Below are 13,488 nucleotides of genomic sequence, written 5' to 3'. Positions count from 1 at the left end.
CTTTTTTTGTTTCAAATGGTTCCTACACTCATTCCAGAAAGGGGGAAATTTTTCTAGCAAAACATTAGCAAAAAATATTTCATCTAGTTTCATTCCCTCATTAGTGACATCAGCACACAAGTTCTCATAAACATGAACTTGCTCCATAATTGGTTTGTCATCTACCCATTTGAAACCCAAGCCACTGCCCGACAACATATTTTTTCTTACCCGCATCGCCAGCCCTATATTTTTCCTCTAACAACTCCCATATGGTTTTAGCAGATTTATGAACCGAAAATAAGTCAAAGAGGGTATTCGACATATGAGTAAGGAGATGATACTTAGCAGTTTTGTTATCCTTATCATGTTTCTTAATAGACTCCTCATTCGATTTCTAATTATTCAAAAAACATAAGCAATTTCTGAGACCATCTTTTGTAGTTCAGACCGTCTAAGGGTTCCAATTTCGACAAGTCAGACAGGATTTTGTTTGAGACGACAGCCATTGTTACGACAAAAATATTGTTTTCAAATTGTTGGAATAAAACCGTAACAATGGAAGAAAGACAGTATAAAACTGAAACAGAAAACAAGGGAGAAGACTTATCGAAACAAAATAGCAGTGCCACGGTAATGAAGCCACTGACTTGAAAAAAATATCGGCACGACTCCGGTGGTTATCGCCTACACGCCGTATGTTTCCCAAGGTTAACACTGCAGCTTTTGTACTCGACCACTCAAGCAAGAAAACTTTGGAATTGACATACACTGTACCCGGTAAAACTCAGAAGCAACAGAAGGAGAGCATTTGAGAGAAGAGAGAATGTGAAATGTGTTTTTTGTGTGAGTATTCTGTGAAGTGAACAACTCTATTTATAGGAAAAATAGAGCTGTTACAGAGACAAAATCGCAACAATTAAGGGACAGTCAAACGTAATTAAGGGATTAATTACGCTCCCTTAATCTCTGCAATTAACAGTCATAAAATCATTCTAACTATTACAGAATATCAAACAGATACACTGAACCTGGACAAAGTCCAAAACACACGGCCCAAAAAGGATAAAAGAGGGCCTTTGGCCCGCCCCGCAGGGGCTCTACCTGAGCCCGAGCTTGAGCCAGGCCGGCGCGCGCGTGTTTGGATCAGACCCACAGGCCTAACACTCTCAACAAAAGCCTCCTTGGTCCAATTCTTGTCCACTTAAGAAGGGAGTAGAGTTATAAACACAAAAAACCAACTTCTCCCCACCGATGTGGGAGAAGAGGCAAAACACAAAGAGGATTTGGCTTTACATGAAGCCATTACTACCAACATTCGCTACATTAATATTTATTTCCGAATAGATTCTTTGTGCTTTTTTTCTCTTAAAAAACTCATTAACCATCCTATTGATTACCATCCATCCCACTTAAGAGTCATAATCTTTTGTTAGGGGCGAAAATTTTCAAAGGCAGTGAACAATTACTGGTGTAAGATATATGGGAAAAAAAATCAAAAATTTTAACAAAAATTAGAAATTTTGCTTTATTAAAAGGGTCAGCGCCTAGCACCCCTAATAGCTCTATCCTAAATTTACCATAATTTCAGCTAATTAGCCCACATAAGATGATTGTAAACTTGGTATACAAATTTTAAAAAATGTTTGAGCCATTGCTTATCTAAAATATTCAACTTAAATGTTGATAGATCATAATATCCATGTGAACTTTTAAATAAGTTCGATCGAAATTCGCATTAAATCATCGTATCTCAAAAGTCCAAAACACTTGCAAGTTTCAAGAGCCCGTAAATTCTTGCATATGTGACCATTTTATCGTTACATAATCATAATGGTACAGCCAGTCTTGGCTTTTGCGGAGAAGTTGGGCGTAGCAACGGTAACTAGAGCGGAACTCATGGCTCTAAGACAGGGTTTGATGTGGCAATTGAGCAAAAATACACCCGAATTATCATTCAAACAGACTCTCGTGTGATTTAGAGTTTCATGAAAGCCAATCAGCTTCCTCCTACAACGCATTCGCATTTGATTCGTATTTGTAAGTCATTCCTTCAAGACTCACGGTGAAAAGTTGAAATGCATCACGTGTATTGAGAAGCAAACTCGTGTGCTGATTGGCTAGCAAACTTGGGTATAGTGCAACCACAACAACTTCAATTAATAGAGGTTTCGGACATACCAAGTCGTTTATCTTAATTGCTTCAAGACGATGATGGAGGAAGGGTGAGACCTAGCTATATTCCGTTTTATGCTTTTTAGTTCTATTTTTATTTTTAGTTTGTTTAATTTTGGGCTAGCCCCACTTTTGTTCAACAAAAAAAAATGGTACGGTCAATATTACCGCTTATAATAACTTGTTTTTCGTAGTCACATTTGACTATAAAATAATTAAAAAATCTCAATTTTATTACTTTAGAATTTAGACCAAAATAATGAGAAATAGGAACATACATCGGATGTACTACCTCATACCTCATTAGTTTTTGAGCTTATGTGTATTTTTTCTTATTTTTTTAAAGTTTATAAGTTATATTTTAATTTTTTGCCGTCAAAACTTAAATTTAACTGAGCTTATATGCAATGTTTTTGAGTTATATTGTAATTTTTTGAGTTTAATGTCTAATTGAATGAACTCAAAATTTTTGTAGTAAAACTCAAAAACTTTAAAACAAAACTCGAAAAACTTAGGGGGTGTTTGGTTGGCTCTCTTGGAATGGATTGGAATGGATTTGCTCCATTCCAATGTTTGGTTGGAGTCTTTTGGAATGGAGTTAGATACCCAATGGATTCTAACTCCATTCCAACCCCCTAGAATCTCATACCCAACTTCCCCCCTTGGTATCTAACTCCATTCCTCCCTTCTACAATTTTAGATGAACCAAACAAGTTTATAAAGGAATGGATTTAGAACCCCATACCATTATGGGTTTATATTCCAATCTATTCCATTCCATGCTATTGAACCAAACGCCCCCTTATTGTAATGCTCAAAAACTAAGCAATTGGTAGTAATATATCAGATGTATAGTCCACTTACCGCAAAATAACCCATCTAGAGACAAATGGATTGGAGATTTGGAGCCAATAGAGAAAGAAAGCAATGAGAAACTTCCTTAAAGTAAGACACCTCACCACTGACAACACTATCCACCTCACCTCCTTTTCTCTATCCTCCACCAAAACCTTCCTTAATCATCCAACTAAAACCCTAATTTTCCCCCCAATTACTCTTTTCTTCATTGATTCTCGCACGCTTTTTAAATTCATCTGATGGGGTTCTTCTCCTTACTTAGGGTTTACTTAATCTCTCTTTCACCGTAATTATTTCAGCTGATTAATCGATTAAACAACGAAAAATGGAGCCTCGTATTGGGAATAAGTATAGACTTGGTCGTAAGATCGGAAGTGGTTCTTTTGGAGAAATTTATCTCGGTGATTTTCTTAATCCAACTGTTTAATTTATGGATTGAGTTTTAATTTTGATTGATTTGGGGTTTTTGTTAATTTTTGTTGTTGTTTTGTTAGGTACGAATATTCAGACTAATGAAGAAATCGCAATTAAGCTTGTAAGTGGTTTATAGTTTATGATCATATATTTAGTTTTGTATAATTTGCTTAATTACTTTGTTTGTAGTAATTGTTTTGGTTAGGTTAGAGATAGTTGTTTTTACTGAAATTATATGAATTTGAGGTAGATGATATCGTTGCGAGGAATTAGGGATTAGAATATAGTTTCAATTCTATGCAATGGAAGTTTCGAATTTGAACTTGTTTTGTGTGAAGTATATGCGGGGTTGAATGGTGAGTGATGTGTTGGGTAATGATTATTTCGTGGTGGGAGAGCAGTATTTTTGTTAGGCACGAACTGGGTTGCTGGATTCTTTTCCCGAGGTGACTAGATTGTTGCGAGGTTGATACTGCTGTACGAGTAGTTGGTAAATTTGCTGTTAATGCAAATTTACAAGGTTTGCTTTACGAACATTAAATGGTTCTTAGATAGGAGAATTGGCTCATTTGGAAGATTGAGCGATTAGAAATTTAAAATCTCATTAGATCAATTAAGGATCAAAAGAAGACAAAAGAGTCCTCATAGTAAACTTCGCAAAGCCCCCAGTTTTGTTTTATATTTACTTTAACACGCAAAGAAGCCAGAAAACAATCCCTTCCTCAAATGGTGTCCAAAGAATGTCTAGTGTCTGAAAGTGTACACATTTTTGGTTGGGAATTAAGTACTTAAGGTCCAACCAGAGACACCTATGGCATCTCCGTGGTTGTTCTTTGTCTTTGGTACTACCCTTGTATTGAAGTTTAGCAGTACAAAAGCCCTTAATTGATCCATAGCGCACCCAATACTTTTTAAAAATATCAATCTGACCAAGCAACTTCACAATAAAGTAAAAATGTTTCCATCATATGGTACTCACATTTGGAGTATTGGACTAATAGCAGTACCGTGGCTTTGCCTCATGAGATTGTCATAATTGTGAATTTTGCCTTTTACCATTGCTGATGAATACTTTCAATAAAACTCTTAATTTCCCGAATAATAAACCTTCCAAATTCTATCATGGGCATGCCATCAAATAACAGTGTCCAATATCTTCCAAAGTAACACCGTTAACTCCTCGAAAGTCCACTCATACACTGACGTTTGCAAATGGAGTTCCCATGAATGGCACACAAAGTTGACTCAAATTTGAGACAATGGCATTAAATATGAAGTAGACAGGAATGTGGGGGGATAAAACAGAGAAGCATACATGTTTTCCATCCATTTTCCAAGAATTTAACATATTTCCCACCTTTGATTTAATCAAGCGCAACTATTGGTTTGAAGTTTTAGGAATGAAATTTCCAAGGGAAAGCATACTTGCTAGAAGTTACGGACAAAGAATATCATCCATTACTCTAGATGCCGTAACAATTTCTAGATGTTGGCTGTCACAAAGAAGCAGATTCTAATAAAAAACGCCACAGCCCTTTGCCCAAAAGAGCTACTCCCCCATTTGCTTTTGTTGATCTGTTCCTTCCACCATTTCATTAAATCACCTAGTTTCCTCCGACCTGAGCTAACCACTACACATTCCTCCAACTTTCGAACCAACCTCCACCTTTGCCTCCGCCCATCTGCCTCCACCATAACCTTCTTGACCACCATGTACATTAAACGATCTCCGTTAGGGCTGCACAAGGCTAGTGCAACACCTGGCACAACTTCAGTGAGTGCTCCACTAGGACCTCTCTTCACTGGCAACATTGCTCCTGATCTGGCAACCACCATGACCTCGTTCCATCTTCTATCGCCCCTCGTCAAGCTTCTTTCCTGACTAAGTTCTAGCCTTTTCCCTCTCCAAACCAAACTCGACAACTCAGATATACGAGGAGATACTTCTAATTTTCGAAAATTAGCACCATTGCTGTGTTCGCCGTTTCGATACGCTTTGGGTAGTTGTGGTCGGTGCTGCATCAAAGGGGGTGGGAGTGTGGTGGTGGAGTGGCGGTGTGCTTCGGCTAGTAGTTTTGGTGGTCTGAACTCTGAATAGTGTGCTGGGAGTGTGGTGGTGATGGTTTAGTGGGGGTGGGTGCCGAGTGATGAGATTAGTATTCTAAATTTCTAATGCAAGGTAGTTTGGTCTAATATAACGCTATTAATGCATTTTCTTAAGAGCCGTGCCAAAATCAAATGTGAGGAACAAAAGCAAATGGAGGGAGTACTTCTTTGTTGGTGAATTGAGCTATTTTTACCTGAGGTGCAATTGGTTACATATTTAATTAGGCTCAAAATTGTGTCGGTGGATCTTATTCCAAGGTTCACAGTTCTATTGGGAATTAACTTTGGGATGTACACTCAGTTGAATCGGTTTAGTTAGCTCTTCGTTGCTGAGTTGTTTACTGGTTTGAACTTCGAATGTTTCATAGTTATGGGATGATGAGTATGAGACAATGGGGAATTATATTTTGTTGTTATTTTATCTTTTTGATATGGGTGTGTGGATGATGTTGGTGGCCCTACAACCGCCTTAGTTTTTGAACGCATGCCTCGGACACGCTTAAGCTCATGGAACAGTGACGCAGTATCCAAATTCCTGGCCGCCGTAGGCACTCTCTACGCATTAGGTGCAACAAACAAGATACACCACGATTGCAGATTTTATAATTTTTTATCGTCTAATTCTTATATACTTGTTATCTGATTATCCTATTTTACACGTTAACCTTCTTCAAAAATTCAATAAAGGGTTTGTTGCAAAGTATTTGTATGTCAAACAATTTTCGTTGAAAAATTGGCACGCCTCATGTGCATGGGGCGTTCGCCTTCCCTTTGTGCCTTGATCCTCATCTCCACGGGGTACTCATTGTCTCAGTGCCCTCATGGTTCTAAAACTAAGACTATGGATTTGAGGTTGCCTCTTTACAAAGCTAAAGTCTATTGTGTGGTATTTTGAGATACTAGGCCCATTGTGTACTGTTACGAGCAATGTTGTTAAAATCGCGATCCGGATCGTACGATCATACTATCCAAAAAGTGGAATACGATTCAAATCGTCATAGGATCGGTTAGGAACGAGTAGGATCGCATAAGATCGTACAGGATTGTGTAGGATCGATGGTAGGATCGTTTAAGATCGTAAAAGGCTTATTTGTGTTCTAATTTTGTGAAATTGTTGTTTCTTTCTACTTACAACTTTAAATTAAAGGTAAATGTAATGTTTAATATTATGGCTATAAAGATTTCATGTTATTAAATTGACTTTTAACATTATACTCCCTCTGTCCCGGTCATTTGTTGTCCTTTTCCATTTTTGGGTGTCTCAGTCATTTGTTGTCCTTTCTATTTTAAGAATGAACTTGATGAGTAATTTGATCATTCTCATTCAATTTGTTCCACTTGTCATCTAGTTATTGGTCCTCTCCCCTTTCCTTGGTCTTTGTGCCAAAACCAAAGGACAACAATTGACCAAGACGGAGGGAGTACATCACAAGTTATACCAAATTTTTTACATAAACTTGTTTATCCAAGCTATTTGTAGGATCGAACAATCTTCGATTTGATCCCACGATCCGATCCTACCCCTCCACCATCGATCCAAAGTTGGATCCCGTTCCTAACAACCTTGGTTACGAGTCTATCATTGTTAACCTATGTGATAACTGTGTTACCAACTTTGTGTCCTGAATCCTTACTCTTTTATTCCTTCATTTTGGCTAGTGTTCCTGTATCTACCTATAATTTTTTTTTTCCCATTTGTTAGCAGTTTCCTTTTAATGTTTTTTTTTTTCTTATAGCTGCTTGATCTTCACATTGCTGTCTTGATTTATTTCATTTCCTGATTGTGTATGTCTCCTGCATTTATTTTTTCAGGAAAGTGTCAAGACAAAGCATCCTCAACTGCTTTATGAGTCCAAGCTGTATAGGATCCTGCAGGGAGGAAGTAATGGAATCTTTGCCCTTGGAATCCTAGATACTTCATGACATTCTTCTAACAGCAAGTCTCCCTTGTGACGTCACAAGCTTGCGACGGGTCAAATAATACCATGTGGGGTAGATAAGACAAAACAAAATGCTACTCTCTAGGCACTTTGTTTTTGTCTTATCTACCTCACATGGGTTGTATTTGACCCGTCGCAAGCTTGTGACGGATATGTCCGTCACAAATGAGAATTTGTGTTCTTCTAATATGACCGTTCTGGTTTACATATTTTAAATTGATTTATATACTTCTCTTTGTAGATGGAATTCCAAATGTGAGATGGTATGGCGTTGAGGGGGAGTACAATGTTCTAGTAATGGATTTACTTGGGCCTAGTCTCGAAGATCTATTTAACTTCTGCAGCCGAAAATTTTCTTTGAAGACAGTTTTAATGCTGGCGGATCAAATGGTAACTTTTCCATATCTGTGATTAATTTAATTTACTAATTATTCCACAGAATGTTGCTGTTATATTCAACTTTCATCCTTCAGATTAATCGCATCGAGTTTGTACACTCCAAGTCCTTCTTGCACCGAGATATTAAGCCCGACAACTTCCTGATGGGCTTAGGCAAGCGGGCGAATCAGGTATTTATTTTAGATTTTAGGTGTGTCCCCGTGATAGGTATTTCTTTTATATACACGGGTTATGTCTGGCTTCTAGTGAAGCTTTTCCAGATATTAGAAAGACTACGTCTACCTGTTAACATCTAACTGTTGTTTCTTTTCTAGGTCTATGTTATTGATTTTGGATTAGCCAAGAAGTACAGAGATACCACCACTCATCAACATATTCCATACAGGTAAATAGTGTTTAGACAGTTTCCTTGTGGTTATTGGTGATCTTCATTGGCATATCTCTTAAAACTGGAGATTCTAATTATGAATCGTTAGAAATGATATGCTAGACCAACATTAATGATGTTTTGTTTCAAATAAATGCAGAGAAAACAAAAACCTGACAGGAACCGCTAGATATGCTAGTATGAATACTCATCTTGGAATTGGTATGTTTTTTCTGCAGTCTTGTGTTACTTTCTAGCATTGTACTTCCATTGGAGTTTTCGCCTATTTATTTGACTTGACTTTCGTATTCTAGAACAAAGCAGGAGGGATGATTTAGAATCCCTTGGCTATGTGCTGATGTACTTCCTAAGAGGCAGGTAAATGATTCTTCCTCTGTCTATATGCTATTCAACCAGCTTCAATGTTTCACAGTTCACACTATTTTCGCGTTGTTTTCTAGTCTTCCTTGGCAGGGACTAAAGGCTGGAACAAAGAAGCAGAAGTATGATAAAATTAGTGAGAAGAAAGTTTCCACACCAATTGAGGTACAGGATATGGAGTTCGCTCATTGTTTTGTTTTGTTTTTGTTTTGTTTTTTGTTTGCTTTAATATCTAATAGTGATACTGAAACTTTATACTTCCAGGCCTTGTGTCGTGGTTATCCAACTGAGTTCGCATCATTTTTCCATTACTGCCGGTCATTACGGTTTGATGACAAACCAGACTACACCTACCTTAAGAGAAACTTCCGCGACCTTTTCATTCGTGAAGGTGTGCTTGTTTATCTTTTCTTTGTGTTCCATAACTTTAAAATCAGGATCAAGTATCAAAGTCCTTATACTTAAATTTGCCTCTTCATCTCTTAAATTTTGTTCTTTGTGAAACAATTTAAATATACTCTCTTCGTCTGCTTTTAATTGAGAAATTAATTTCACTTCAGGTTTCCAATTTGATTATGTGTTTGACTGGACCATTCTGAAGTACCAACAATCACAGTTAGCTACTCCTCCAGCTCGCGCTGTTGTAAGTATATCGCGCTGTTCCAAGTATATATCTATGCTGTCTTTTGTTTACATATGGCTTCAGAAAGTCCTTACCTCTCTATTCTCTTTTTGGGCGGTTCTCTGATGTGTTAGGGTGCTGGTGCTGGAACTAGTGCAGCAGTACCCCCTCTCCCAGCAGCTAATACTGAAAGAATTTCAGGTTTGTTTTCTGTTGTTATGTTGTGGTGTTTGCTTTATTTGAGTTCTTGCTCTTTCAACGATTACTTTGGTAAGCTCAAGTTCAGTGTTAAACTCAAGGCATTGTTTTACGGTTTTCCATCAAACCTTCACACTCTCCATGCGGTTAACTTAGAAAGTGTGAATTTTAGCTCTTTTAACAGTTCAGGACACTAGTGCAAAGAAATATATGGCAGGTGGGGGTTGGGCGGAGAGAATTACAGCAGAAGTCATTAACTCATTATGTTTGTTTATCTTCTTTTTATAAATATTTCACTGATTTTCAGGCGACGAAGCAGGCCGGCCAGGTGTTATGTCTTCTGTAGACGATTCTCGACGGAGAATGTCAGGATCACTTGTGAACTCGGGAAGTTTGTTGAAGCAGAAAAGTTCACCTGTAAATGATGCCACTTTGAGCAAGGATCCTACGGTCAGTCTTTCTTTTTCTTTTTTTTTTTTTTTTTTTTTCTGTTACCATGTCGTGCGACACTTTATGTTATGTCTTCAGACATACATAATGAATTTATTTTTGTGTTTGTACATTTGAGGGACTAAAGGGAAGCGCGGATGAGAGTCAGGAGTAATAGTGACTAGTGCTGGCTGGCTGCAGTAGCTAAGTGGTACTATGAAATATAGACTACTTCTATAATTGGGAATAGTAATCATCACCTAGGGCAAACACGTTTGTAATGGAGGTGTACTAACTATTAAAGAGTAACAAGTTAAATGGATCAGTTTCTGAAAGGCTGGTGCTGGAAGGAATTTTTCTAAGTTTATTGCTTCCCATGATATACTTCAAATTGGTCCATATCGGGGTATGAGTCATCTTTGGTCGGGTAATTGCATGTGGGTATGACATTTTTGGTTATTTTCAATGTAGATAGTTTTAAGTGTGATTCGAAGTAGTGAGTCATTTGGTTTGCATTGGGTAATTTTTGGGTCAAATATATTTGTGGTCCAGCAATCTTTTGGATTGGCCAATTCAGCATTCTATCCGGGTTTCTGGTCGAGTCACGGTGATATTGATTACTGATGTGGTGCAGTTTTTTCACCGATAACAATATTTTTATACCTTTAATGTAGGTGTGTGATTGATGTCCATATTTTATTTTCCTTCATTATTTCGTGGTATTTTGTGATAAATTCTATATTGGAAAATTTAGTAGGCAATGATCTCAAGTTTAGCATATCTTCCGTTTCTGATAGACTTGTAAAGCGGGGTCAGTTGGTTCGGGTTTGTGTAATTGTATCTGATTAAATCGAATGCGTGTCATTCGGGTTGGCCGTGGTTTTGGTTCGGGTTTGTGTAATTGTATCCGATTAAATCGAATGGGTGTCATTCGGGTTAGCCGTGGTTTCGATTAGTTCAGTTCAAGTTCTTTTTGATCACTCCCCTTAATCAGATTGTCATACTACAGCTCGAGAGCAGGTTCAGTCGGGACCATTTCTCATCGGGTGATATTAGGGTTGGATTATTATTGGGTCGAATGTGAAGAATTGGGTCAATGTTCATAAATTCTCTCCACTATCAGTAGAATATTGTTGAACCATTCTCTTAACGGTATTAGAATTATGGGAGTTCCTGTAATTTCATACTCCTTAGCCACCTCTCTTGGCCACAACAACCATCTTAACCACCTGCTGCCACTCATTCCAACTTCCGCCCTTCACCCCCACCATCACCTTCATTACAGCCATCTACAACTGTCACCCATTCAAACAACTGCCCTCGCCATCACAAGTCCACAACCATCAATTTCTAACCACCCGCTACCCATTCCAACACTTATCCAATTTGGCCTCGCCTAAGCTGATACCATGTCCGAAACCCTAATCCACTTTGTCAAACTTTTCTCATCCTCTGACCCTATGCCTTTACCTTCTCCCACATCATTCACTTGATGTCTTTTACACTTTTTTTTATCATGGGTGGTGTCATAAGAAGAGGTAGTAAGACATACGATGTGTCAGAAAATTGGGGCTACTTTTTGTCACCTGTACTTTTTTTTAATGTAATTCTAACCTTATTAGATTTGAGGTCCATACCAAAATAATTGATTGAAGTTTGGATTAGTTTGGGCAGGAGCAAACTTAGGTAGGATTAAAAATGGAGGATGCGCTAAACTTAAAATTAGACCCATTAGAATCTCATTTAATATTTTGGCAATTTGTCTTGATAATTTACTAGAATTGCACCTGCATATCTGCTTTAAAAGTAGCATCTTTCTAGCCTTCAAAGTTTCTCTTGCCATAACAATATTTGTTTTCATGTCTTACTGTGGTTTGTGTAGTTGTCAAGCTCAAATATTTTGTGGCGCCCGAGTAGTTTATTGAAGCGTGCTGCTATTCCAAGTAGCCGGGAAGCGTTGACAGGAGGTAACGACTCAGATCCATCCCGCTCTCGTACTGCTGAGGCAAGTCCCACAACAATTCCGAGGTTCTCAAGCGGCCAGAGAAGCTCACCAGTTGGTTCTGCCGGTGAGAAGCAATCATCTTCTAAAACCTATGACTCTGCGCTCAAGGCAATTCAGAGTCTACAATTTGATGATGAAAGGATTCATTGAAACAATGAATGTAATAAATAATTTACTGGGAAAAAAATGGTGTGGTTGCCCTGGTGAAGGATCTTGTACTTAATTGAAGAGTTTAAGAAATGGCAATGCATATGAACGAAAGCGAGAAGCGGCCACTACTCATACTTAAAGGCGAGGTAAGGTTGCTTTCGTGATTCGCCAATACACACATACCCTTGTTGTGAAATCACCAAAATTATTACTCCGTATTATTATACTCTTCATGAGTAATTGGCCTGTATACCTTCTACACGAATTGTCAATATCTTTCCTGTCCTTGCCTGCCATTTTTTGAGCTATGTTGTATTTGTTGTACTATTTCCTCTCCACCTTCCTTGCCTCGCCTCCTGAAGGCAAGCTTGGTGTAAGGAGCCGCACTTTAGCCGCAAAAGTACCGGACCGTGATGCTTGGCATGGCCAGAGGAGGGTGCCTTTTCTGTCGCGCCTGGCCATCTGCCTTGGAGAATGTCAATCTTTTGTATTCATGCTGTAAATATCACAAATATAGGCTTGCTTATGCCTTACATTTACGCCACTTGGGAGTGTCCAAGAATGCAATATATGAACAGTATTTCATGTGGCCATTTTTATCATGCTTTCAAAAGATCGTCGGATAAAGATGAAACAGTTGATTGGATTCATGGTTTTTTTTTTCCTTTTCTTGGAATTGGGTTTTCGAGGCAAGCTAGGAATAGCCGTACACCACGTGGACCAAACACTTCGTAACATTTAGAGCTGCCATGATAAATTTTTCGTGTCCGAAGGAGAGGGGCACACTTTGTAACTTCTTTTTTCTAAGAAAATGGAAAGTAGAACTGTCATGCTAGATTGCTAGATGGTGGATCTTAGAAAGCAACCGACATTTGGCATATTTACATTTTTTTTGGTCATGAGTTGACGGCATTTAGACTTTCCTAAAGAAGCATATGGCTGCATCCAACTTGAAATAACCCCTAATTGGAAATGATTTCTCTAACGGAAATTGTATCTGACGGAGCAGTAATGTAATCGATAGACTTTTCATACTTGAAAAACATACAAAATCAAATGAGAATGAGGATGTATATTTCAAATCGATTTGATCTGAAATAATTGTAGAACATCGAAAGACGACTTGAATTGACTAACAATTAAAATGAATCCAGCCCAATTCGAGAGGATCAGAACTAAGCTATATCCAATCCTTCTTGAACCCGGTGGAACGAATTGATTGATGGGTTCGTTTGTTAATATTAAGGGCTTGCTTGGATTGAGGATAAAAGGAGGGGAATGAATATGAGAGTAATAGGTAAGGTGCATTTTCCATGTTTGGCATGAGAGTAATTATTCACCTCCTTAATCTATTACCCTTATGAAAGGGTAATACATTACCCACCCTCCCTCATGGGTGATGATTAAGGGAGTAAAACATCTACTCAGTAATCATTACCCCTATGCTAAACCTATCATCAATGAA

At 38.1% G+C, this 13,488-nt stretch overlaps 1 protein-coding gene across 2 annotated transcripts; it reads left to right on the top strand.

Annotated features, from left to right (window-relative positions):
* Window positions 1-3,101: 3,101 nt before the first annotated feature.
* LOC141597050 (casein kinase 1-like protein 1) lies at window positions 3,102-12,619 on the top strand. Of its 2 annotated transcripts, XR_012522674.1 has the most exons (15): window positions 3,102-3,413; window positions 3,507-3,547; window positions 7,345-7,414; window positions 7,714-7,862; window positions 7,946-8,041; window positions 8,186-8,256; window positions 8,399-8,460; window positions 8,553-8,616; window positions 8,700-8,784; window positions 8,884-9,010; window positions 9,180-9,262; window positions 9,376-9,442; window positions 9,747-9,889; window positions 11,751-12,459; window positions 12,497-12,619. XR_012522674.1 is itself a non-coding variant. In XM_074417368.1 (14 exons), exons 1-14 carry the CDS (start codon window positions 3,338-3,340, stop codon window positions 12,021-12,023), a joined length of 1,407 nt encoding a protein of 468 aa, XP_074273469.1. In that variant the 5' UTR covers window positions 3,102-3,337; the 3' UTR covers window positions 12,024-12,619. The 2 variants fall into 2 exon arrangements, 1 of the variants encoding a protein (XP_074273469.1); XM_074417368.1 differs by having other exon boundaries at window positions 11,751-12,619.
* Window positions 12,620-13,488: the final 869 nt, after the last annotated feature.

Source organism: Silene latifolia, chromosome 8, assembly GCF_048544455.1.
Source record: "Silene latifolia isolate original U9 population chromosome 8, ASM4854445v1, whole genome shotgun sequence".
Classification (NCBI taxonomy): domain Eukaryota; kingdom Viridiplantae; phylum Streptophyta; class Magnoliopsida; order Caryophyllales; family Caryophyllaceae; genus Silene; species Silene latifolia.
Note: the sequence above shows the minus strand (reverse complement) of the source record. Positions and strands in the feature narration are given on the sequence as shown.